Source organism: Porites lutea, chromosome 4, assembly GCF_958299795.1.
Source record: "Porites lutea chromosome 4, jaPorLute2.1, whole genome shotgun sequence".
Classification (NCBI taxonomy): domain Eukaryota; kingdom Metazoa; phylum Cnidaria; class Anthozoa; order Scleractinia; family Poritidae; genus Porites; species Porites lutea.
This window is the reverse complement of record NC_133204.1, coordinates 34,240,163-34,267,011: the sequence shown is the minus strand read 5'-3', so window position 1 is coordinate 34,267,011 and position 26,849 is coordinate 34,240,163. Positions and strand designations below refer to the sequence as shown.

The 26,849-nt window shown below is 37.8% G+C and overlaps 3 protein-coding genes across 4 annotated transcripts in view; 1 reads left to right on the top strand and 2 right to left on the bottom strand.

Moving 5' to 3' along the window:
- LOC140933374 (uncharacterized) overlaps positions 1-26,849 on the top strand; it is a 223,496-nt gene that overhangs the window by 86,161 nt on the left and 110,486 nt on the right. The gene's annotated exons all lie outside the window — the stretch shown is intronic.
- LOC140932998 (uncharacterized) lies at positions 5,897-12,549 on the bottom strand. Its single transcript, XM_073382504.1, has 6 exons — positions 12,465-12,549; positions 11,707-11,750; positions 10,023-10,076; positions 8,110-8,223; positions 7,530-7,569; positions 5,897-7,002 (listed from the first exon to the last, which is right to left on the bottom strand). The coding sequence occupies exons 1-6, from the start codon at positions 12,547-12,549 to the stop codon at positions 5,924-5,926; spliced, it is 1,416 nt and encodes a 471-aa protein (XP_073238605.1). The 3' UTR covers positions 5,897-5,923.
- The window catches only part of LOC140932997 (uncharacterized), a 16,732-nt gene continuing 5,175 nt past the window's right edge, over positions 15,293-26,849 (bottom strand). Inside the window, exons 2-8 of the mRNA XM_073382503.1 lie at positions 23,086-23,152; positions 22,493-22,519; positions 21,165-21,205; positions 19,816-19,869; positions 18,753-18,803; positions 18,486-18,575; positions 15,293-16,798 (exon numbers count right to left, since the gene is read on the bottom strand). Coding sequence (XP_073238604.1) covers positions 15,458-16,798; positions 18,486-18,575; positions 18,753-18,803; positions 19,816-19,869; positions 21,165-21,205; positions 22,493-22,519; positions 23,086-23,152 — 1,671 coding nt within the window. The 3' untranslated portion in view covers positions 15,293-15,457. The remainder of the gene's footprint in view (positions 16,799-18,485; positions 18,576-18,752; positions 18,804-19,815; positions 19,870-21,164; positions 21,206-22,492; positions 22,520-23,085; positions 23,153-26,849) is intronic.

The following is a 26,849-nucleotide window of genomic DNA, read 5'->3' as shown; positions in this document are numbered from 1 at the left end:
TTTATGCCTTTTGACGGATGCTTAAATTAATAAAACACACCACTGTACTTGTTTAAAGTTTGTTTTCGTTGGGCTCGGTCGTCGACGTCTTGCCGACGTCGCTCAAAAAAGTCGACCTTTGAGCAATTCTGCGCTATATATTGTATCCAAACAAAATGACTCTTCTTAATAAGATAAGTGTATTGAAAGATGTAATAGATTGTATGCTGGAATCCCGAGGGGACTCTCCCTTATATGGCCTATATGGGGACGTGCCGCTGGACATCGTATGGTTTTCGTCCTCGCTGTCCTAAACAGGGTATATAATTTCGCACGAGTCTGTCCTAAACAGGGTAACAATTTCGCACAAGTCTGTACTAAACAGTGTGCATGATTTGTGCTAGTCTGTTCTAATTATAAACAGGGCGTTTCATGCACGATCGGGTAATGAAATTGAGGGTGTTATCCTAAACAGGGTAAGTATTTTAGGAATTTTTTTTGTCCTAAACAGGGTAAGGGTCTCAAACCCTCAGCGGCTCACCCATACCCAAATATTGGTCGAGTACCCTCTCCCCGCCCAGGGGCTGGAATTTGGCATGTGATCAATGTTAAATAGAATGTTTCAAGTGTATCTGTCGTTAACACCGCTGGCGTGACGGGCCGTGTATGTATAACGCTATTTTTAACCACTGGAATGTCGCAATTTTTCGCAAAATTAAGGTTGAACTCGAGGTTATGCGGGCTACTTAAAATCGTTTTCCCAGAGATTTGTTTCGATTTTTTGATAGATTGTGACCTAGTAATGCCGTAGAGAGACAATTTGCGAAATTCTAAGTTATAGCGCATTCAAAAAATTTGCATTATTTTATCCCTATAAAGTTGACCTGTAGAAATTGTCAATAGAGCCTATTTTTAACAATACCTTGTTGGCCAAAATTATTACAGCTTTCACAAATTTATCGTCTTATAAGAAAGAAAGGGTCATAAAAACTATTCGTGTTCTTCAAAGGCTGCCAAATCGTTGTAGTTTGACGTACGAGTCAATGAAATTTGTGTGAAATTTCGCTTTTTACCGGAAGTGGATTTCGAGCTCCAAACGGGCAAAATGAGTTTTCTCGAATTTTAAAAAAAGAATACGTTATTTGGAAAAACTAACTACAGCATGTTTCATTACTCATCAAGGGTTATCGATGAGCCAAAACTGAGCGAAATTCGAATTTTGAACTTGCGCCACAAAAAGCCGATTTTGGTCGATATTTACAGACAGTCGCTCTTAATAACAAAGTTAACAATCTCCTAATGTAGTTATTTACGCAAACTACAAGGTTTAACACCCGTACAGTCAACTTCTCCCTTGATCGGACATCAAGAGGTTAAAAAAGGCTTCCGCTGTCAGAATGACAATGTGCTAATCTAATGATAACATCATTATTGGTGTTAGTGAACGTAGACGGCGAGCATTATGTTGTTCTTCTTTCCTTGTGGGAAATGCGAGTTGACTTAAATTGTACCAGTAAAAAACTCGATTGTCACTTGTCATAGCCTTGCCGCTCGCTCAAGCATGCTTCTCCCTTTAAAAATAACACGCATGCAACTGGTATATGAAGTCTATGGTAATTGCATTAATATGGCTTTCGTTAAAGGATTATTAATGCATAAAGATTATAGAGAGTGAAAATCTAAAAAAAAATGTTTTAAAACAATTACCTTTGTATCACACGTTCCCGGCATTCCTTTTTGTCCTTGTGATCCCTTCTCTCCTTGTGGCCCTTTATCGCCACGAGATCCTTTCTCACCCTTTGTGGAGAAATCAAAAGTAATTATTGATGATGAACATATATTAATATTCTAGTGGCTTGCTTAAGATCTCTGTAATTATACGAACCGATCACAACTTTGTCCTTAATTGTAGCGATACAAAAACAAAAAAATTAATAACGATTTTCAAGAGACATGCGGTACTTGTTTTTAACCAGAATGGAATCCGCAGGTTCGAAGAAATCAAATTTGACCTAAACCGAGCAACATTTACAACAGCGCAGAAACAGGACCACTAAAGAAAATTTAATGAGTCGTTTGTTTCTGTAAGGATAAAGCATGCGCCTTCCTTTTTGTTTTAGACTCTGAAAATTGGTCATTTCTGTCTTCAAAAAGAAGTATAAAGTTACGCTTACTTTAACACCACCATTAGTGTTTTTATCTACTCCTGGTTCTCCTTTCTCCCCCTACAACAGAAATAATAAGAACCACACCAGACGATGATGATACTACTGCTACTGCTACTGCTACTGCTACTGCTACTGCTACTGCTACTGCTACTGCTACTGCTACTGCTACTGCTACTACTACTACTACTACTAATAATAATAATAATAATAATAATAATAATAAGTAAACAAAACTATTAAACTGTAACAAAATAGTGACAATGATGATGATGAAGATAACAGATAAGAATGAAAGATAATAAAAAGTACGAAAAAGAAAACATTACAGTCGACTCTCTCTTAACGGACACCTAGAGTTGGTCCCTGCCTTTTTTAGCTCCCTCTATTTGACTTTCTATAAGACGGACATCTCTCTAAGACGGACAGCTAGTGCCGGTCCCAAAGGTGTCTGTCTTAGAGAGAGTTGACTGTATGATGAGAAGATGGAATCATAATGTCATATTATTTCGGGGCATTTCCCGTTTCTTATCAGCACTGTGCAGCACTCTGCACTGAACGTGTTTAGTGCTGTATAAAAGACTTGTTATGTGTTTTGCGCGGCCCTTCCAACTATTACCATCAGCCTGTACTGACATCCCTTTGACGCTTAGTTGAAAATTTTTCCCACCACCTTCCCAGTCTCCGACCTGCCACCGTCTACATCTTCTTATAGTTTTATCTTCTTTAGTTTGTCATAAGTAGTTGCTTATTTGTGGCGGATTTTTGTCCCCACCTTTCCTGAAGAGATGTTAATTAGTTAATTTTATCATTGGTTTCAATTAAAAACGTCACGCTTGTGGCCATTTATCCCAAACAGTTGAGATTCTTGCTCGGGTCATCCCTTCAGCAAACCAGTGCGCCACCATGTAGAGCTCTCGATCGTTTTCGTAAATTCGGTTTGGGAAGACTCGCAATAAAATGAAACTAATGATCAGATGAAATTAATTTAAAAAGACAGTAGGAAACAGGCCACGATAAAACAATTTAAAGGCCAGGCCTGCAGATTTTAAGGTTACTAAAGACGGTTTGATAGGTCGTTATGATCATTACCATTTTACATACGGGGAACGGAGAGAGGGATACGCGTCGGCCAATGGGAGGTGGGAGGGTATGTTGGGAGTTGCTGCGTCCGTGTTGGCCGTAGTGTGCAAACAGATGCAACAACTCCAAGCAATGTTGGGACCTGCAGTGCATCGTGGGAAGGGTATGACCTATAAAACTTTGGAGACAATGTGTAATGCGAGTGCGTGGCTTCAACAATGTTGGAAGAGCTGCGTAAACGGATCCAAAATTGTTGCGCTACGCTTCGACGATCACGAAACAAAAGAAATGTTGGGAGTTGTAGGCTCAAAAGTTTAACCGGTTACAATTGTTGCGCACGCGCAACAACATGCAACAAGGTGTAGAAACGGATGCAACATGTATCATCTAACAATGTTGGGAGTTGTTGGCCAGGAAAGTTATGTCCGTTTGCACAGGGCTTTACTTGGTAAAAAAGAAGGAAAAAACGGGATAACTTGTTTAAATAAGCAAGATGACTTCCCCGAGACTTCCAGCCGATTGTCTCTAATGCCCTGGAATGCTAAGAGGATACCAGCGCTGCGCGCAGGAAAAAAATCAAAAAAAAAAAAGTGAAAAATAAGATTACCTTATGGTGCACTCACTTGCTAGGTAAAAGTAGTCACAGACTAGTTCTTACTTAAGACCCGTGCAAACGGACGCAATGTTGTTCGCCAACAACTCCCAGCATTAAAGGAATGAAAGATGGTAAATTTTAAGCGCGGTGAAACAAATGTGAAAATGAATTCATCAGCGTGTCAAGAGCGTGGGACAAAGAAAAAATCTGAGTCCCTGACGCGATGTGAATCTATGACCTCCCAGACACCGAGCGGGCGCTCTATCCACTTGAGCTACGGAGAACTCATCGAGAGCGAGGCCATATACTAGGTTCGACACTCGTCCTGCATACTGCAAGGATCAGCAAGGTCTATGTCGTACTGTGTGGTGACGACGCACGGATCCACGCCCTTGTACCGTTTACGACGTCATCAATTTTAGCGCTCAAAGACAACTTTGTCATCTAACTTTTGTAGGAGCAAGAAATCTCTCAAACCATGCCTAAGCTTCAAGTAAACCTCTTTTTGCAAATTTGAAAATTCTTGATGTTTTTAGTATCTATTATGTCCAGGTAAGTTCTTTCATGTACATATATCATAATGATGCTTTACCTATTCATTTTACTCAAATCTTTAATACTGGAAATCAGGTTCATCAATATTCAACCATAATTACTCTGACTTTTACCGACCTCATGCCTTTACAACAAATATTTAAAAAATTTTGATCCTGTTTCGATGTCCTAGAATATGGAATTCATCTCTCTGGCCGAATAACATAAAAAACGCCCCGACTTTTAATATATTCAAGCGTGTGATCAAACCATTTTTAAGGGTCAGACAGAATGCAACCTAAATACCTCAATACTTAATATGTATATTTTTCTCTAAACACACTTATATAATTGAAATACACGTCTTTTTTCTTTGTTTTTAAATGCCTCGTAAATTGCCGGAGGGCGAAACTCTCCATTCCTCATAAGCTCGTTGGCTTCTCGGAGATTTCCCCGCCACAGTCATTTCTTCCAAGCTGTGTACTAATTTTCAATTTAATGTTAACTGGTTAAATAACCTATTTAATATCTTCTTTTATTTTACTTGTAATTTATTTTGGGTGGCAAAATAATAAAATGAAAGAAAAAATAAAATAAAATGCCCGAACGATTAAGTCAAGGAGGCCGGATAAAAAGACAAAAAAATATGTTAAACGTTGAGCCGAAAATGGGGATGAAAATCCTCCACTACTCACCTGCACTTCCTCCCTTCTAATCCCGTAAGTCTCGAGTTCCCCAAAACGTTTCCCACGGAAATGAGGCCAAATAAATTCCCAGGACCAAAAACACTGAATAAGAAAAAAAGAAAAAGGAGGGGAGGAGGGAAAGAGAAAGGTAAAAATGCCACGACTTTTTAACCCACAAATATCGGAAATTTCCTTTCTGCACACACCCGTGCTTCCGAAGCCGATATTTTGCATCTGGAATAGATAAGCGTAAAGTGCCCGACCTGTAGACTACGTTCCTGGCAGTTTTTTGCTTTTTTGTAGGCTGATAGTGAGCAGAAGACAACGGCTCGTCTAGCCTCAAAACGCCTATATTCCAGAAAAGCTGAGCTGGTTTTGAAAATCTGAGCGCTCGAACACTTCTTGCATCTAACTGGCAATGTATAAAACGACGGTTTTCAAACTAGCCCCATTCCTGAATGCTTTAGTCGACATTGCTACGTTCATCGATGGGTCAATAAAAACTCGCGTTACTTGCATAAGGAATCACCGTTCAAAGCCTATACATTCTTTAACTTTCCTTTCCTTTTGCTGATTGCTCAAGCTGTGCTCATTATAATACATAACGTTGAGATGGACAGAAATACAAGCTAGGACACAGACTCATTTTTGTAGGATTATCGTTCAAATAACAGTACACAACTTCTTAGTGTTCCAAGCACATCTTTATTACAACTAATCGCCGCGACGATAATAAAGCTGTTTTCTAACATTTCACTTAATCAACTAAAAAATTGTATCATTCCCTTCGCATAAGCACCCATCTTAATGGATAAACAGCCACCTTTAAAGTTTCTTTTTCTTAGGTTATCTCGTTTATGCCTGGACCTTGGCATTGTGCTCTATACCCACTTGTACAGGGTGCTGTTTATGTTGTGCTTCTGGCCATTGTAGTAGTTTGCTACTGCAAGGTAAGTATGACCTTTGTACTCAAATGACGTCATACCACACGCCCCCTGTGTTGGAATCTCTTGGTAGTTGATGAACCGCGCTCCAGAGGCCTGGTACACAACTGACTGCGTATTGTATTTCTGACTGTCACCATGGTAATTAGCTACACCCAGGTACGTGTGACCGCTGATCACAAATGGAAACCATGCGGTGGCTCCTCGAGTAGGAATTGACTGGAACAGGACGAACTTGTTGCCATCCCATTTGTAAATAAGGGAGTCGATGTTGTATTTACTTCCAGAGTAATGGCTAGCAAAAGTGAGGTAAGTGTGACTGTTGATGTTGAAAGACTGGACATCGTGCGCTCCGTAAGTCTGAAGGGACTGCAGTTTGACGAAATGACCTGTTGACCACTTGAACACAGTGGACTGAACAGAATACCTGTGTTGGGAGTTGTAATGATTTGCAAAAGTGATGAATGTGTCACCGTTTATCACAAACGCTGTACTTCCCAAGGCACCTTCAGTTGGTATGTCTTGAAATCTGTTGAACTTGCCACTGCCCCATTTGTAGATCACTGACTTTGTAGAGTGGGTACTTCCATCATGGCAGTTGGCTACTGCGAGATAATTTTCCCCGTGTATCTTGAAGTACGTGAAGTGTCTTGCTCCGTTTGTTGATAATTTCTGAAAGTCCACAAACAGCTTTCCATTCCATCGGTAGACTGTAGAGTCCAGCCGATATGTTCCATCGTAAAGATAAGCAACAGCAAGAAAATGTTTGTTAGCGATGGAAAAGTACTCTAGGTCATACGCTCCCCTTGTCTGCAGGGTCTGGTACAAAGAAAGTCTTCCACTTGATTTGTCCATCTTGTAGATCATGGAACTTGCCTTGTATTTCTTAATATCACCATAGTAACTGGCGAAAGCAAGAAACAAACTTCCATCAATGGTGAAATGTTCCACACCTGCTGCTCCTCGGGTTGGTAGATCTTGAACTTTCTCGAAGAAGTGGAATCCAACAGAGCAATCTTTTCAAAGACAAAAACAGAGAGATAAAAAATATGTTTGCATGAATCGCCTTTTCGATGCAGAAATAACTCAAAAAACGCAGAAAAAAATTGATATACCTGTGGAGCTAAGCTCATATTTTTACGGGTTTGTGCAGTTTTTTCCCCGCTTAAGAGCGAAGAAAGATTACACCAAAATTTTACTCCACTGCAGATATAGGGGATTTATACATAAAATTCGCTATACAAAACGAACAATAGCTTTTGCTTGATCAAATTTTAAAAATGTTATCAATCCAGTTTTGAACGCGACTTTCGAACTAGAAAAACTAGCCTGTCCTAAAAGTAAAAAATTACTTCTCGCAAAACACATAAAATAACCAATCCTAAAAAATAAACTGGAGCGAAAATTTCGCTCACAGAGGAAAAGAGTTATTTTAGTATTGTCGTTCTGCAACTTTGCTTGGCAGAGGAACATCATGTGTTATAGAGATGAAAATAAGAATCTGTCTGCATCACAGACAGAATAAAACAATAAGCGTTCTTACCGGCAGCTGAACAACATTTTGATTTACCAGAAGAGAAGCTCTAAAATACAGAAAGAAACAACAAAAAGCATCTTATTTACAAGGTTGACCAGCTAATACCGTCTGGTTTAACTCTTATGGACAAAAAAAAGGTGTTCCAACATTGGACCTATAGAACCCTTCGTCTTGTCAATGGTTAAAAAAATTTGTGCTTATGACTATGAAATGAATAGAGAGAGAGATGAAGATAAGATAATAGATAAGATAGATAAGATGGCCATCTTATTTCTCTGATTAAAGTTGAATTTGCAGATTACTTGTGTGAAGGAAGGAAGGAAAGTTGCCCGAGAGGCAACAACAAACTTGTCTCACAAGTGAACGTTGACCCGGTACCATAACTGTAAAGTTAAGAGAGGAAAAATTCCTTCGGGAGGGGTTCTTGTTACATGGAATATATAGCTTATAACTGGGTAAAAATCTACAGTAGGAAATATGGTAGTTTCTTGGTGTTGCTTACTAGTGAGATCACGAAATGACGTACAAAAGACTGAAAAGTTACAAAACAATAACCACACCAAGAAACGCCCAACTATCTTGAGACGAATACCTTAGCATCACATGTTCCCGGCATTCCCCTTGGTCCCTGTTTGCCCTTTTCTCCTTGAGGTCCATCCTTTCCTTGTGATCCTTTCTCCCCATGCGATCCTTTCTCACCCTTTCAAAACAGATCAAATTAAAAGGGACATGGAAAACCCAAACAACTTCATTTTTTTTCTCGGGATACAACTGGGGTATCCGCATTAGCACAATTCAAAAATTCTCCTACAGTTTGGATTTCTTTACAGGATAAAATGATTCCAGCCCAAGCTATTGAACATGATCTGAACTTATAGCAATATTTTTTAATTGATGCAATGATGTAATTAATCTATCTCCTCCTTTTCCTCCTGCTACTCCTCCCCCACCGCCCCCGCCCCTCCCTTTATAATATAAAACAAGCCTATACTAGTAGACATAATATCAACGACGTCATGACGATGTTTCTGAGAAGTACAAATAAGATGCGTATTCGGAGACTGAAGGTAAAGTCAAGTCAGTCAGTTGTAAAAGAAGTTTAAATAACTTCACATTTAAAATTGTTAGTATTGAATTTCCGTGAATGAACAGCAAAATCCCAGCCAGTCCAGGCTTGATACAGATACACGGGAACGTATATAATCAAAGTTAAATCTTATACATCTTCAGGCTCCGTCAGCTCTAATCACGACTTGTAAATTAACAACAACTCCACCTGGCGTTCAATAAATATAAGTAAAACGTTATGTTGCAATTGTAAATTTATAAATATGAAGCTACACTTTAGGAGTTAAGATCAGCAGTTTTAAGCAAAAAAAAAACTTTGAATTCTTTGCTTACGTTAAAACATCACTTCGTTATCCCTCTTTCATACGCGCACTGCTTCTTTTTGATGGATTTCCCACGATAATAGACTGCGCAATAATTAAAAATTATTCGACGCATTTCTCGAGCCCGAGAGGGCTCTGAGCCAATAGCCAAATCGGCCTTCGGCCTCATGGGATATTGACTCAGAGGCCATGAAGGCGAGAGGAATAAATGTTTTAGTAAAATCCAACTAGTTGGTCAGAAATACCGAGACAAAACAACTTTAGCTACCAAAACGCGATTCAGCCGCCATTGTTATGGTTTTCAAAGTCGGCGCTTTTCGCTACTAGTGGGCTATAACATATACCTATTACATGCTATTAGTAGCTCAACCAATCAGAACGCAGCATTTACAACAGACCGCTAGTTGGATTTTACCAATTTATGTTATTATTCATTCAAAATATTTCTCCGTTTCTAATTGGCTAAAATCCCACGCACAATTTTTCATAACCAGATATTGTCGACCAAATTTGGAAGAATTTTGCGACATGTGAAAAATGACGTCAATCGTGCAGCAAATTGCCACATTGTTGATTATTGAACCGCTAACCGAGAAGACCTGGGGACGAGGTTGTGAGTAAAAAATGGCGGAACATTTCACTCGTTTCACGGGGAATAAATAGGCGAACTATTTGCTAAAAACATAGCAAGAACAGCAAGAGGACAACTCGACGGACGACATCTGCTATTTGGAGAATGTTTGCGGAGCTGAACAACCCTTTATCCCCTAAACTTGCTGATAAACATGCACTATCGAAGATGAACTTAACATGATCGATGGAGGTAAGCATATTTTAGCCTGTTTTTAGACTAGGAATTATTTTGAATGAATAATAAAACAATTACTGAATGAGACTGAGTATCATCTGAAGAGTTATGGAGATCGAGGAGGGTGTTATCCGGGTGCTTTGCTTGTTTGGATGACGTATTGACCTAGTTTGTAATGTTTTGCATTTAGTTTTAAAGTCAGCCAGGTTTTCGATAAGAAAGCAAAATTTTACTTATACTCATAAACTTTCCAGAAGAAACTTAAAAGTTTTAAAAAGCAGTACATTTTTAAACTAATACCTTATCAGTAGCCTTTCCATTTTGCCCTGGTATCCCTGCCTCTCCTTTTTCTCCCTAGAAAAGAAAACATCACTCCCAAATCTAAGGATAAAACGGCAAAATAAATATTGTGGTTTAGGAAAATCACTTCGGATTCTAGCTACAAGTTTTGAGGGTGCATAAAACACTTCTATTTCGAAAAACACAGAGCGCAAATAACGGGCTGAGGAAAGCAAATCGAGAGGGAAACAGTCGTTAGGGCCAAAAAAATAGCTTTGGAGGTTGAGAAACTGAAATAAAACGATTTGTAAGGCTGATTACAAGTGTTAAATTAATTGTCGAATTAGCTGTAGATAGAGGTAAGTAATTGATATACAAGAATAAAAAAATCACGATATTTCGCTAATTACTGCTTCAAATGAGACTCAAGACATTCTTGGTTAAGCTCCAAGTTAAAATTCGATAAGAATAACAAAACAACCAGGGATCGGATCAGCAAACAACGTGTTTGATTCTGTTTGGTAAAGTGTCTTGAGGGAAATGTTGAACTGCCATTATTTCCTAGAGACCCGACCAAAATAACCAATCGGCAGGGATTTCCGACTTTTTTATGAAAAGTTTAGTGCCAAACTGATATTAAGTGACATGGATTAGATATGATTCTTTTTACACAAGTTAAAGGGAAGGATGGGAGGTGCACTCGAGAAAAATTATATTGTTTGGCTTGTGCCGCTAGCTTCCGAGAGCCCTAACCTAATATTTCTAGGTTATTTCTTCGGTCAATTGAGGAGCTCAGTCCAAGAACGACACCTTGATTTTTTTTTGTCATTTTAGAAAGTGCTTTAAAGTTTCTGCATGTCACTTTTGTTTTATCAGACTAACATGTCTCTGAAATTTGTTTTCCTATTTTTTGCTTTATATATCCCGTCGCTACAAAGTTAACTGACTCGTGTGTTTATGGTCAGTTCTCCTTTTTAATCCTTGTTATTTCCAATGAGGCGGTGGAGTTGAATATGAGCGACCCCATTCTATCAATTCTGTTGAACATACAACTTCATTAAAGTCAAACCATTCAGTGTCATATGATTAATTTACTAGAGAGAGACGTAACGTTGTGATAAATCGATCACGTAAACAGGCGATTAAGAATTTTTTTTCTCCTTTTCCGGGCAAATACTCTACTAATGGAATGGAATGGATCAGTATATCGGGAACACGTGAATCACACTTTATATTTCGTCGAACACAACTTAGCCTGAAACTATCCAATGCAACGTTTTATATACGGGAAATTACATTATGAGGAATTTTTTTTCTTGATGTCCCTTTTCAGATTCCCACGTTTAAATGATTACGCGAGTTGAAACAAGCTACAAGTACGAAAGCCCACTTTTACACAAATGTTTTTATGCTGGCTGTCTCGGCCGTGTTTTGCTTAACAATTCCATTCCTAATGGTAGCCTAATAATGGCAATAGTCTCAAGAAATAAATAGTATTTTATCAGTAAAACCTTTGCCAAATGAAAGAGTTTTCATCAGAGATTTGAATTGCTACACCGTATAGGATCTAGATCTAGATTTGAATTGCTAGTACACTACAGGATCTCTTCCTAAGATTTAAAAGTTAGATTCACAAATAATCTTGTCACAACACAGTGATAATATGATCTAGGTGTGTAACTCAGTACAGAGAACGTTAACTCGCCTTTGCTCCAACAGTTCCATCACGTCCGTCTCGGCCATCTCTTCCTAAAGATTGCATTTAAACATAGAAATGGCATTTATTTCACACATGGCAATTTGGGTCGTTCGGTATCACTTGGTTTTGATGTTTATATTTATTTGCATCACTGTTTTCAGATTTATTTACATCACTTAAGCTATCCCGCGCATAAAATGAAGCTTTTATGAGCAGATCATTCAACAAAAACTTCAGAATATTCTTTAGAGTTTTTAGTTATGACAACTACAAGAAACCAAATACAGTTCTTCAGAATTGTATGTAGTTCTACAAAAAAACAAATTTTCAAATATTGTTTCTACTATTGTGGAATTTGTAACTTGCTGTTGACTAGTAGTTTTATTTCTTCCCAAGTCAGTTTTGCACTACACGAACTATTGAACGCTCCTCCCTCTGCAGTATCTTTTTTTTTTCAGTGTTATCATAAACACGAATCTAGGGGCAACTTTTAGGTATCTGAACCCAAACAATGGTGCTATGTCTTTCATTGTAACCGTCTCTTTTGCAGTTTTCACTCTGCATTAAAATCGCATATTATTGTTCGGCCTGAATGAATTGGCACGTCCTACTCGGTAAATATAAATACAATTTCCACATTAAATTGGATTACCATTCATTCCATTTTTTCAATATTTTCTAGTGCTAAGAAGACTACGAAGTGGCTACTAAACATTAAATTTGAGTCAGTAACGATTCATATCGCTGGAGATCTTGTGTCTTACCATCCCTTCCGCATCCAAGCAGTGGAACAGTTTTACAGTTGTTTTGGCTTCCGGCAGATTCATTCGCCTGTTTGATTATAATCATTGAATAAAAGAAAGGAGATTTAAGGCAACGTTGCTAATTATAAAAATTAGTCAACTTTCATTTCCAGACTACAGAAAATACGGTAAAGGGAATATACGGCGACAAGAGTACCTGCCAGGTTTTCGAAAATAAAGTATCCTCAGCTTACATTTTTAGAAGATTTCCTTTCCGATGTCCCGAACGAACCGACCAAGAAAATGGTCAAAGCCAGCAGGAAGATCAATCGAAACATTTTCTGCTATTTTTCGGTGGTTCATCTGCTCAGACGTAAACTGATGAGTGTCAAGCGTATAAAGGGACAAGATTTTTGAAACATTGTTAGCATAATAAGGACATGAATAAACGCGATACCATCCTTTGTTCATTCTGTTTGTCGGACGAACTAAATTCATTGTTAAACAGATCTCCCATTCACCCCAAGGTTCTAAATTAAAACTTTACTGCGAACAACCTTAAAAACCTGGTTCGCCTGCTATGTTATTGTGGGTTAAAATCTCTGTCCTTAATCCCCTTTAAATGTCTTCTTATTATTTATCAAATATTATCCTTGAGCAAATGGTTGGCCTCGCATTTATAATTTTTCAATCATATTTTTAAAAGGCACTCATGCGGGAAGTTTATACATACTATTGAAAACATTTTGCCTTTATGAACAAACAAGCGAAAGTCTCGAACCCAGTCGCGGAGTCTGTGTCGAACACGGACTGGCTTGAAAATAAAAAAATAAATGGCAAACTAAAGTGCCTTTATTGAAAATGAATATTTCAGTTTAGTTGTCGGCATTTTGCAGCTTCTAAAGAAATAAAGTGTAATCCATGAAATTCTATTCAAATTTCAGTGAACTGATGTATTGTTCACCTCGATCTGCTATCAGAAACTTGGTGGTAAGTCGATAATCTGTTATTTGGACTTGAATGAATGATACTCGGAATTTGATTTAGTACACGGCTAAGCTGAAATGAGAAGTGCAGGGGGTAAAAAGAATCCTAAACTCACGAATTTTTTGACCGGAAGTAAATTCGCTCGGTGCCATGTGAACGTCCTCCTTACTTTATATTCAGTTTCTCATTGTTTCTTGTTATGGCGTCTACACTGTATGCCGTTAACAGAAGAACAAAATGATATTTCGGTATGATAATTTTGAAGCATGCTGGATCATTATCGTACACCATTTCCACTGTCAGAACAACCACTTACTGCCATTGCGAAAAAAAGTTACGGGAAACGAGATTTTGCAAAGGTAGAGGGTCGTAAGACAAAGAACGGAGACGGGGATACGCGTCGAGCGAACGAACGGTAGGAGGGTATGTTGGGAGTTGCTTCGTCCGTGTTGGCAGTGGTGTGAAAACAGATGCAACAACTCCCAGCAATGTTGGGACCTGCAGTGCATCGTGGGAAGGGTACGGTGAGTGTAAAAGGAGGAATGAGTTTGTGGAATGGCATGTGGCGTGGGTTGCGGAATGACATAATTATGCGGAATGTAATATACGCAGAATGACCCAAAGAAATAAATTAAACTGAAAAGTGCCCCTTTTTTGGCGCCAATCAATTTGCAAACGCAGCCGCTGTTTTAATGTTGCGGGCTCGACATACGATGACAATCACGGCCACGAAGGCTCATTGTCGATTAACCTTTTCAGCACCGCCACAAAGAATCTTCTTGCCTTCATAGTCGGGCTGCGTGGCAGCACCGATACTACATCATGAAAGTCGGCCTTTGAAGAAAAGATGTTTTCAAGGAAGGTCACGCTCCCTTCTACTTTAATTTTTTTCTGCAAAAGATGTTTGGACGATTAACTTAACAGATTCCTTTTACCTATATTTGTATTTGAAACCACATGAGAAGTGTTTCTCTTCAGACGGTGGGTTACGTGATCGTGACATAATATTCAGAGACGAAACGGATCTTGTATTTTGTTTCCTTGGCTGCGTGATTACGTTTTCGGCACGCGAAGCTAACAGCTGGTAGTCTGCTACACAGCCGTTTTTAGTGTCGTCACGCAACGCTCCTTCCCACAAACGGCTGCTGAAAACCGAACTACATTCCTTTCTCTTTGTGTTTGTGGTCTAACGAACAAGCCAATCATGTATAAGAAATTTGACAATACGTGAGCCGCAGGGCGCTAGGAAGCGAGCACGTTCTCAGTTTTCGACAAATCAATCAATCGTCGCTGAATTTAGACAGGCTCTGTGTTTTCAAGCAACGAAAAGGTTAATTTGCAAAAAAGTTTGTTTTAAGCGGTCAAGAAAGTTCCAAGTGAAAAAAAGGTTTGATAGGCCTAGAAGACTTTTACTAGGATCGGTTAGTTCTTCAGTTTAACGTGCATATGTACTGATATGTAATGAAGAATTTAATGTGCCGGATGTGCTCATTGCGTTCCTGTCAAGACTAAACTCTAACTGGCAATGTGTAAAATGACGGTTTTCAAAGTAGCGCCATTCCTGAATGATTCAGTCGATATTGCTACGATCATCGATCGGCCAATAAAAACTCGCGTTACTTGCATATGGAATCACCGTTCACAGCCTATACATTCTTTAAATTTCCTTTCCGTTTGCAGATTGCTCAAGCTGTGCTCATTATAATACATTACGTTGAGATGAACAGAAATACAAGCTATGCCATAGATTCATTTTTGTGGGATTTTCATTCAAATAAAAGTACACAGCCTCTTAGTGATCCAAGCACATATTTATTGCAACTAATCGCCGCGATAATACAGCTGTTTTCTAACACTTCACTTAATCAACTAAAAAATTGTGGTTATTGTATCATTCCCCTCGCATAAGCACCCTTCTTAATGGACAGACAGTACGTTTAAAGTTTCTTTTTTCTTAGCTTAGCAAATGAAATGTGTTAGTGCATTGCTATGCAGTCTCGTTTATGCTTGGACCTTGGCATTGTGCTCTATACCCATTTGTACAGGGCGCTGTTTATGTTGCGCTTCTGGAGATTGTAGTAGTTTGATACTGCAAGGTAAGTATGACCTTTGTACTCAAATGACGTCATACCATGCGCTCCATGTGTGGGAATCTCTTGGTACTTGATGAACCTTGCTCCAGAGGCCTGGTACACAACTGACTGAGTATTGTATTTCTGACTGTCACCATGGTAATTAGCCACACCAAGATAGGTGAGACCGTTGATCACAAATGGACACCATGCAGAGGCTCCTCGAGTAGGAATGGATTGGAACAAGACAAATGTATTTCCATCCCATTTGTAAATGAAGGAATCGATGTTGTACTTACTTCCAGAATATTGGTTGGCAAAAGCGAGGAACGTGTGACCGTTGACGTTGAAAGACTTCACATCTCTCGCTCCGTAAGTCTGAAGAGACTGCAGTTTAACAAAGTGACCTCCTGACCACTTGAACACAGTGGACTGAACAGAATACTTGTGTTGGAAGTTGTAATTATTTGCAAAAGCGATGAATGTGTCACCGTTTATCACAAACGCTGTACATCCCACGGCACCTTCAGTTGGTATGTCTTGAAATCTGTTAAACTTACCGCTGCTCCATTTGTAGATAACTGACTTTATAGAATGGGTACTTCCGTCATAGTGGTTGGCTACTGCGAGATAATTTTCCCCAAGTATCTTAAAATAGGTGAAGTAACCTGCTCCGTTTGTCGACAAATTCTGAAAGTCGACAAACAGCTTTCCATTCCATTGATAGACTGTAGAGTCCAGCCGATATGTTCCATCGTTATGATTAGCGACAGCAAGAAAATGTTTGTTAGCGATAGAAAAGTACTCCAGGTAATACGCTCCTCTTGTTTGCAGGGTCTGGTACAAAGACAATCTTCCAGTCGAGTTATCCATCTTGTAGATCATGGAACTTGTCTTGAATTTTTTAATGTCCCCATGATGGTTGGCAAAAGCAAGAAACAAGCTTCCATCAATGGTGAAATGTTCAACATCTAATGCTCCTCGGGTTGGAAGATCTTGAACTTTCTCAAAGAAGTGGAATCCAATAGAGCAACCTTCTACAAGAAAAAAAATGTTAAAAATCTTTGTTATCAAGCAATTACTATAAAAAACAACTAGAATAAATAGAAAAATAAGGTAGAAAGGTACATGTAACTCATGTGTTGTTTTTGCAGTTTTAATGTACATGTGAAGAAGCGACGTGTTCATGGAATTAAAATTCGGCAGCTCTTCTTTCCAATGAATCAATGTACATGTACATCGTAGACAACAGTAACAAATAATGCTCATACCCGCTAAACAGCACTTCGATTTGCTCTAAAAGGTAAAATAGAAACAACAAAATACAATTTAATAACAAAGCTTACAATCCCCTATTGTAGTTATTTATACAAACTATAGGGTTCAACACCCGTACAGTCAACTTTTTCTGACGGCAATCTCCCTTGATCGAAAATCAAGACATTTAAAAAGGCTTCCGCTTCCAAGGTAACATTGAGCTATAAATCTAATGATAATGATAACATCATGTTTGGTGTCAGTGAACAAAGACTGCGAGTATTATTTTGTTCCTCTTTCCTTGAACGTGTGGGACATGTGAGTTGACTTGTACCGTCCAGTAAACATCTCGATTGTCTCTTGTCATGGCCTTGCCATCAACTCACGCACCCTTCTCCCTTTCAACATAACAGGAACAAGAAGAGATCGTGCATGCAACACGTGTATGAAGTCTATGGTAATGAAATTAATAAGGTTTTCGTTAAAAGAATTATTGCCAACGAGGCAACCGAGCTAAGAAGCGAGATTGACTCGGCGACAGAATTATAACGCCGCGCAATGTAGGCAAAAAATCTCAAATTCTGTGTAACCCTCTAAAATTTGCATTTTTGACCATATTTGGGTGTAAGTAAGACCCCATATTTGGGTAGTGACGTCATGGTCTTGTATTTACAACTGGTGGTTCAAGATTGGGTGATTCAGTGTGCAGCTGTTCGTTGCCCGTTCAAGAGGACCTAACTGGTGAGCAAGCTTTAATACGATTGCTAGTTTGAAAGGGCAATTTGTGCTCTGGTTTGCTTTATAAATTGTGTTTAAAGCAGCAGCTTTTAAAGGAATAGGGTTTTACGCTCAAATTTTTGTCAGAAGTAGCTTGCTCTTTGCAGCTCGATTTATATTGAGGTAGCGTGTTCGCTTTTCGACTCAGAACCAGGGTTTTCAGTGTTCTCTTTTCCTTTCACTGTCAAACTTTGTGAACTGAATTTAAGCCGTAGTTGATCAAGGCATAGGGTTATATTCCCAAAACTTATATCAGAACCAGCGTGTTCTTCGCAGGTCGATTTACATTGAGCCAGTCCTCACCTCTCGTGAGGAATGCAACGTATTTGCGGTTCTTTTTTAAAATTTATTTATGCTTTTCGAGAGATTTTGACAACCGGCATGGTTTTTTTGCTGCTCGATTTAGGGCCTGTTTACATGGAGGTGGGGGAGCCCAGGTAGGTGAGGTAACACGTGGCGGGTTAGCCCACCTAACATGTAAACGTGATCACATTTAAATGAGAGGTTATATGGTCAGGCGGGTTACCCTACCTAAGCGGGTTACCTCACCTACCTGGGCTCCCCCACCTCCATGTAAACAGGCCCTTACATTGAAACAGCCCTAACCAGCTCTAACCTCCCATGAAACGGGAAATGAAAAGGAATGAAACGAATTTGCGGACTTTTGTTTTTCAGACTATCATTATGCCTTTCAAGAGACTCTTTGTCCTGTGACACTCGCTCATTAGACCTTTGTATTTTATTCAAGTTTATGTGTTTATACTTCCGCCCCATTCTTGCGCGCTTTTCACACATTTTAGTTGACACCAATTTTTTTCTTATGTGTATTACCACGCAAAATATTTATGCCTTATATTATGCCTCGTTGACACTTGCCGGAAGGTACCCCTAGTATATATACTAAAGGTTACAGAGATTGAAAATCTGGAAAGTGTTTTATGATAATTACCTTTGTATCACACGTTCCCGGAATTCCTTTTTGTCCTTGTGACCCCTTCTCTCCTTGTGATCCTTTGTCACCACGAGATCCTTTCTCACCCTTTGTGGAGAAATCAAAGGTAATATTAATGATTCTTCATTCGTAGGTCAGGACCACTAAAGAAAATCGAATGAGTCCTTTGTTGCTGTAAGGATAAAGCATTCGCTTTCCTTTTTGTTTTGGACTCTGAAAATTGGTCATTTCTGTCTTCAAAAAGAAGTATAAAGTTACGCTTACTTTAACACCACCATCACTGTTTTTATCCATTCCTGGTTCTCCTTTCTCCCCCTACAACAGAAATAATAAGAACCACTCCAGACGATGATGATACTACTGCTACTGCTACTGCTACTGCTACTGCTACTGCTACTGCTACTGCTACTGCTACTACTACTACTACTACTACTACTACTACTACTGCTACTACTACTACTACTTCTAATAATAATAATAATAATAATAATAATACTGCTACTACTACTACTACTTCTAATAATAATAATAATAATAATAATAATGATAATGGTAAAGAAGTCGAAGCTAAGAAGGTAAAGTAGCCAATCAAGCAACTTTTGTTATCACCTAAGCAACGTTTTTTAAATTAATCTTTTATCTTATTTCTATTATTTTATTTTTGTTATTCTGAATATTAATCTCTTAGTCATGAAAGCGTTTAAGAGTATTGAAGTAGAAGTAGAAACTTCTAACTCAACTTGTCCTCGCACTTTTTTCTTTAAAAGCTAATTGGCTGCATATCTCCTCATGATAAAATGATAACATGCATAGTAAATACATAAAGCATTTCTAGAGAAACTGTCCTCGGCAACCTTAAAGTTAAAATAAGGAACAATGTTATGGGAACTGCTTACTCTAGGAAAAAGTCGTACGTTTTACTGCGAATTTTATGATCTTAACTCTTTTTTCATTTTTGAGCAAGTTTTTACTTTTTATCAATTAATTACTTATTAAGTAACTTTAATGAGGGACCCACTGAAAACTGCAATGGGAAGTTGGGCTCTTTACATATTATTACTATTTTATTATTATTATTATTATTATTATTATTATTACTATTATCATCATCATCATTATTGTTTTTCATACAAATGCTAAGAGAATAGCCAGTTTGCTTGTCTTTAGTGCGGTGGAGATCAAAATAAAGTTAACTGGTCTGGTAATGATCTTGATGATTTTGCATCGTTCATTTTAAATTAAACTTATATTCAATGACGTTTTATGGAAATATATGGATCCAGAAACTCAAAACCCCTATTTAAAAAGCAGTACATGTCAATAATACCTTAACGCCAGCATTTCCATCTTTTCCTGGCATCCCTGTTTCTCCTTTTTCTCCCTAACATAGATATTTGCAAATAAAAGTGAAACCAAAACTGCGAAAACTATTACTGAAAAAATAACTAATTTTTTTTATTCATATTAGCTTCATGGACATGCAAGTACTACCATTAAAATGAGTTTATTTACTTATCATAACAAAAAAATCAAGAATCAACACATAGTGCACCTTTTTTCACTTTTTTGTTAAATTAAAGTAATCAAAACAGCTTCAGGCCAACCATTTAAATTTAACATTTGGTCTGAGTTTATCTATATACGCAGCTGCTATGGTCATTGCGTTAACACTAGAGGTCAAAAGAAGGTTACACTACATGAATCTTAACCAACTGCCTTTGAACCACCCATAACTTCCCATATTAGGAGCCAGATTGCCAACATTAACTGTGAACAAGATAGGTATCATTCATAAAAAATGAAAGTGTAAAATTACATTTTATTATTTAACAATTACTTGCCGAAGGCAACATGGATATCGGCAAATAGTCACCAAGACTAAGTCGAGGTGAATATTTGCCGATATTCAGCTTGCCTCAGGTGACTAGTTTTAGTATAATTATATTGATGATTATTCGAGAAAATAAAATTATTGATCAATTTCTGACTCCGAAACATCAACAAATCAGGCTGCTATTTTGAAAACTGCTAGCCTTCAATGTTATAATCACCGCGCGGTGATTATAGCCGGATGAAGCGAAGCTCCTAGTCAATCATAGTGCTCTATTTTCGATAATCATCAATGTAATTATACTAAAAAAAAAATTAATTAACAGTTGTGGGTTCCGTTTTTAAAACATGAGCAACCGTGCTTTTCCTCTTAATTGTGCCAACAGCAAGTTTTACAAGTGAACCAGTGACGAAAAAAGGAAATCAGATAGTTTTATGTAGCAATTTTTATTTGTCCAATACACAGTGACACAACTTTAAAAAGTTGGCTAACTATTTTAGAGTTGTGTTCCATTCTATAATAAGTCCATAATTTGTATTATTTTTTGGTCATGTTTTGTTTTTGCAAACTATCAGGTTACAGTGACCCCAAAAGTTGGTTGTTACACAGGAACATTTAACTAAATTATTAATTTTTAAAAAATAATTTTATCTTATTTTTCTTTCTCTGGAAAGAGAAAAGCCCAAATGTCCAAAAAAAACCTCTCTTCTTTAGCAACTTGATACATTCGCACAACAGAGACCATTTTACTGGAGACATACAGCTCCATATATGGGTCATTTAATTTGAATTTCTGAACTTTTCCAGTAAAAGAGAAAGCGCTGTTGAAGCTTAAAAAAGCCAACCTTTATTCCACTGCCATCTCGTCCATCACGGCCATCTTTTCCTGTGTTCAATAAACGAATTAAAGTGATACAGTGGAACCTCAATATAATGAACCTCAATATAACAAAGTCCAAATGGTATAACAAAATATTTTCTTTAGCCCAGTAGTAGCAAAATATATGAAAAAAACTCAATATAATGAAACCTCGTTGTAGCCTGTTAAATAATATTATTGCCAGTCCCTTAGCCCTTCATTATCGAGGTTCCACTGCTGGTGCTGACTAGCAGTGCCCAGTCAGTGGCCTGTAAACACTTACTTTTGATCTTGAGTAACTAGAAAATCTTAGCTTTCCCATAAAAATCTGATGCTTGGCTCTCTGTTTTTCACAGGTTCAGATCGAGCACTCGACTCTTTACAATTTTTCTTGGAGTACAACCTTAGATTAGCAATGTTACCAGCTAGGGTAGAACACTGACAACAGGGGGAATGACAAGAAGGAAATCAATGGTTAAGATTTATTTTGAGAATAATTACAGTGTGCCTGCCAACTCTAACACGTTATGCATGAGTTTCATGCCTTGGGACTTATTTCTAGACCTTGATTTCACTCATCGACAAGGACAATTTTTCACACCTGACAAACAAATCCGGATGAATTGTTCTTTAACACATGATTAATGACAAAAATTCAATTCAATTTCCCTTTGACGCTTGAAATAAATTCAAAATTTCTCAAAAGTTGTCATAACAATTTCAACAAAATTTTTGGCAAAGTTTGGAAGTCTTCGAAAAATTGTTGGCAATATGCGGAAGTAGCTGGGACGTTTTCAGAAACTCCTGTTATAACAGGACGAAAATCTCACGCATTAATTAATTTGACTCAGAAAGAGTTGGCAAGTATATATTGACATGTTTGTATTTGTATAAAGGATAATCACAGGTGACAAGAGGAGCCTGCAATTCTAATCTCCATGCATGTATGCAGAAATTCGTTAGGACTTCCACAAAGAATGTATGGAATGCACAGAATGCACTTTGAGCACGTGCGTTTGGACCTTATATCACTTGTAATCACGTATATTTTGACCACTACACAAAGCTCAGCACTGGATCGGAGCGAAAGCGTTTTGACATTCAATCGTTGTCGCCCACACTCCGCAGCCTTTATTACAAGTAATATTAAATAAAATAATGTACATCACCATTCACTCCATCGCGCCCATCTTTTCCTGCAATTTCCAAATATAACACTTGATTATACAAGTGACTAATTATTTCTTATTCATATAATGCTGCATTCATGTAAATGGTAACAGAGGAAAATTGTTGCATTTTAATGTGACTTACCAGGTTGCCCATCCTTTCCATCTTTGCCTTAAATTATTAAAAAAAATACAGCGATATATCAATGAAACTCAGGACTGAACTAAATAATATTACAATCCACACAATCTCGATACAGCAGAACTAGCAAGTTGTTATGTGTATAACCTGAACTGATCCCACTAATGCAATACTGAAATGTACTTTACTGGCCTTAAATGCCTTGATTTCTGGTAAATTGTAATTTAAACATACTTATAATAATAATAACCTTTATTTATTACCTTTGGCGATAAGAATTACGGTAATATTACAATAAAAATTCAAAACACTACATATTATATATACATATCTCTAGGAATAAATGATTGTTTGTGCCTAACAGTGCGTGATACAGGTATACTGAGGTGCGCTGGGTTAGTCTTACAAGATCTTAGATTATGGCCATGATCCACTGGCTTTTCTAAAAAACGTTTACAAGGATGTGCTTCAGATTCTAGGATACGTTTAAAACTTAAGAGATATATTTTTTGTTTTTGGTATTAGCTGGTATTTTTCCATATCCATAGATTATCATTTTGTTGAAAATCAATTTTTACAATACATTGTAAACTCACCATCCTTACAGCAACCAGCTTGAGGTACAAATTTACAGCTTTTAGACTTTGCTGCAGATCCATTAGCCTGTTAGGTTAGGAAATTTAACATACTTTCATGACTTAAAGCAAGACTGCAAACTCTAGATAAATGAAAACACTCTTGACTATAGTGTAAATTGAGTTGCAATGGAAACTGAATTTGGAAAGATAAGAAAAAGGATATGAAAGTGGTTAAAAAAAAACCAGGAAATTAAAAGGGTGATGCTGGATATCGGTAAGTTTTTCCTAAAGGCCTGTCTTCAGACTGTGAATTTAGGAAATGTACCTGCAAGAGTAACAAGATTGTTACATTAAGTATATATATATGGCTTAAGTGATGGGTTTAGTTTGAGTTGCAGGTAGTTGCTGGTGATAGTGTTATGGTCCCGCGTGGTGGGGTGGTATTTTGGGTACTCCGGATTTCAAGTGACGGGGTGATGGAATGGGGGCAAAAATCAACACCCAAAAAAATCCCTAGGGCTTCAAACAAAACCCAAAAATATCTCTAGACCAAAATTTAACCCCCAAAAATCCAATGCCCAATTTCCAAACCATCAAGAATTTGCAGAAAGCATGAAATGATATAACTATCACGAATCTTCAAATTGTTTTGAATATCACCACAAAAACCTACTTAAATCAAGCTACCAATAAAGAATACTTGCTAAAATTTTCCTACCTAAAAAATCCTAAAATCGAAAAATGATACAGCATTCTTATTCAGCACGCATGTAATACCGCGCTTGGCTGACTTCCGATTGCTCACCGAGATATGATAATTTTGGTACAATGAGACAGGCCATCGCGTAATACATAGGGGTTTAACTCACAATTTTTAATCAATTCTCGTGCTTCTTGTGCCTTTGCAAAAAAATCAAGAAGTGCTACACACTAAATCTACTTACTATTAAAAAAATATCATTTTTCATAGGTTTAATGCAAGCCAATAATTAAACCAACTCGTAACGGGAATCCCTTCTATTTTCTTATACTAAATTATCATATCTCGATGAGCATTCGGAAGTCAGCCAAGCGTGGTCATTGCACGCGTGCTGAACAAGAATGCTGTATAATGACAGACTAGAAACAATAGACAACTCCCAAAGCACAAACTCAGCCAAAACGCTAAAAATCTTCAATGTTTACTCAAGTTTGGGCTTCTAGAAGGTAATGTCACAGTTTTTCAATGACCATGAAATTCAGAGTCCGGGTAGTTAGTTAATCAATTGTGGCCCTGAAAAAATTTTGAAGGAAAAAAACTACGAATTTTTAAGAAAATGCTTTTTTCGTGAGAAGGACTCTTAAACGCTGACAAACGTCAGCAAATAGCGAAAACTATAATTTCTATATGTTTGCTTTGCTCGAAATCGCACGCATTTACAAGGACCAAAAGCGTTTTGCTGACTTGCATGGACCCATCTGTTATAGCGATGCCCAAAATACAGAGATGAATCTCATAGTTTATTAGATATAATCCGTGTAAAGTTTGCTTATCATTTTCGCATAAATTATGACCTAAATTTAGAAACCGCTGAATTTCTCGAATTGGGTCTTTGCGATTTTGGTGAAACTCTGTTCAGCGCAAGGCACCAATGCGCACTATGTGTAACCGAGAGATTTTCACGAAAAAATGCCGGCAACAGCAGATTTTCGACTCAGACCTCAAGGGGGCGTGGCATTATAACCACGTGACATTTACTCCGATGGCCAAAAATTTTATGTTATATTGTAGATTGATCTATATGTTATCCATTCTATGTGTTAGACTTACGATAAAAGTAAAGGTGGGGATGCCAGAGAGCTTCAAAGTAGGATGGTACCCCCCCCAAAAAAACTGGGTCGAGTCACCTTAAAGCATGGGAATGGCCAAAAGACGGATTTTTAACACTCAAAGCATATTTTTCTGCCAATTGGGTTTAATTAATAGGCTTTTTGTCTTCGTTTTTGTCTTCGAGCATTTCAAGACAAAGTGTTTTTTTCGGGGGGGGGGGGGGTGGAGGGAAGGAATCTGTGTTCAATATTCTTTCCTTGCATTCATTTTTTCCTTTTGTCGTCCTTTTTTACAGCCCGTTTTGTTGCCCACTTTATTGTCTTTCCTTTGTGTGGAGTTTTGGCTGGCTACCTTTTTTCAGGAAAAGGGCAAAGAGTAGCAGGTAAATAGCACAATTTCCCAAATGTTAATTGCTTGTTAGTTTTAGCGTACATGGTCAAAATTTGCTATTAAAATGAGGTACCTTTGGAAAGATCTATACCTGCTGATTTTGCATTTTTTATCGTAAGAGCTTAAATGGAAAGCTGAATGGGTCCATGAAGAAAAATGTTCATGGTTCAAAAAGGACCAAAAAGCCCAAAACAGTCGTCAAAGAGTAAAAACTCACCTGAGCTCAGCTTAGACCTCACGTTTATTGTAAAGATTATTAAACAGCCAATTCTAACAATCAATCTTCATAAAAGCTTCTGATTGGCGCTCTACTTCCCGAGGATTATTTTAGGAGTCGAACAAGGTAGATATAACATAACTTTTACAATTTTTGCCTGGTTGGCAAAAATTCAACAGGCGTTTGTTTCTCATTGAGAGGAGACTGGTAACGAGAGAAAGAACGATGCGTTCACACACTCGCGTGTTATTTTGCGCGTTGTTAACGCGAAATTTCTCGAACCCCCGGTTGTTCAGACCTTCCGATATAAAAATGCAAACCAAACCTAGCTATTTTCCCCTTACCAATCGAACACCTTAATTTTACCCCCCTTTTTTCAAACCCCTGGGTTTTCGCGTGGAGTGCAACTATTTTGTTTTTTCCTTTAATAATCTCATAAAAATTGATGATAGCCTAGCCCATGAGCTGTATCTAAAGCCCTGAATGCTATATCCTGTAAAATCGATGATAAATTTAATTTGTATCTCTGGTAGCTGAGTTTCTAGTTTGCAACCAAGATATTGAACGGATTATGAATCTAAAAGAACCTGAAAGCGCATAAAAACAGTGTTGCTGATTCTGGAAAGCTAAGAAAACCGCATCTGAATTGTTCCCTTGCCAACAAAGGTTCTCGGGAATAATCTGGGAAAAGTTGAACGCTTTAAAACTTGCTTCGCTGTAAAGTTACCTGATTTGAAGAATTGTTCTGCAAAGTTCCGAAGGAAGCGGCCAAGAAAATGGTCAAAGTCATCAAGAAGAACAGACGAAACATTTTCAGTCTTTCTTAGTGGAACTGACCGTATTCACAAATGGAGCAAAGTATGAATGTAAGCTTAGAGTTCCGGAGTTGAGATCTCTCTCATGAATAAAAAACGCGAAAATAAACGAGATGGAAGACCTATTGTTTTTATGTTCTCGTTCATGACAGATAAGACAAAGCTGATCTTGGCATTGATGCATGACTGATAGCACGTCTCTCCTCTGTGGTCCACAGGCCGATTTATGGCCGTCTTATGGGTTTTTATGTAAACGGTTTTCTCGCTATATATAAAAGTTTAGAGAAAACCGTTTACATAAAAACCCATAAAACGGCCATAAATCGGCCATAAATCTCTCTATATAAAGGTTTAGAGAAAACCGTTTACATAAAAACCCATAAAACGGCCATAAATCGGCCCGTGGACCACACAGGAGAGACGTAACACACATTTTAAATAAGGTAAGCTGTTTTTTATTGAAATCCTTTCATTTTCGTAGGTTACAGAAACGATAGGTTTTTTTCCCATGCAAATCCTTATATTTTGAATGTTACGCAACAAAGCCGAT

Excerpts from the sequence above, each read along its gene's own strand:
- LOC140932998 (XM_073382504.1), bottom strand. The coding sequence starts at position 12,549 with ATGATTATAATCAAACAGGCGAATGAATCTGCCGGAAGCCAAAACAAC. Across the intron at positions 10,077-11,706 it reads ATGGAACTGTTGGAGCAAAG|GGAGAAAAAGGAGAGGCAGG; the intron begins GCGAGTTAACGT and ends TTTCTTTTCTAG. Across the intron at positions 7,003-7,529 it reads AAAATGTTGTTCAGCTGCCG|ATTGCTCTGTTGGATTCCAC; the intron begins GTAAGAACGCTT and ends GTCTTTGAAAAG.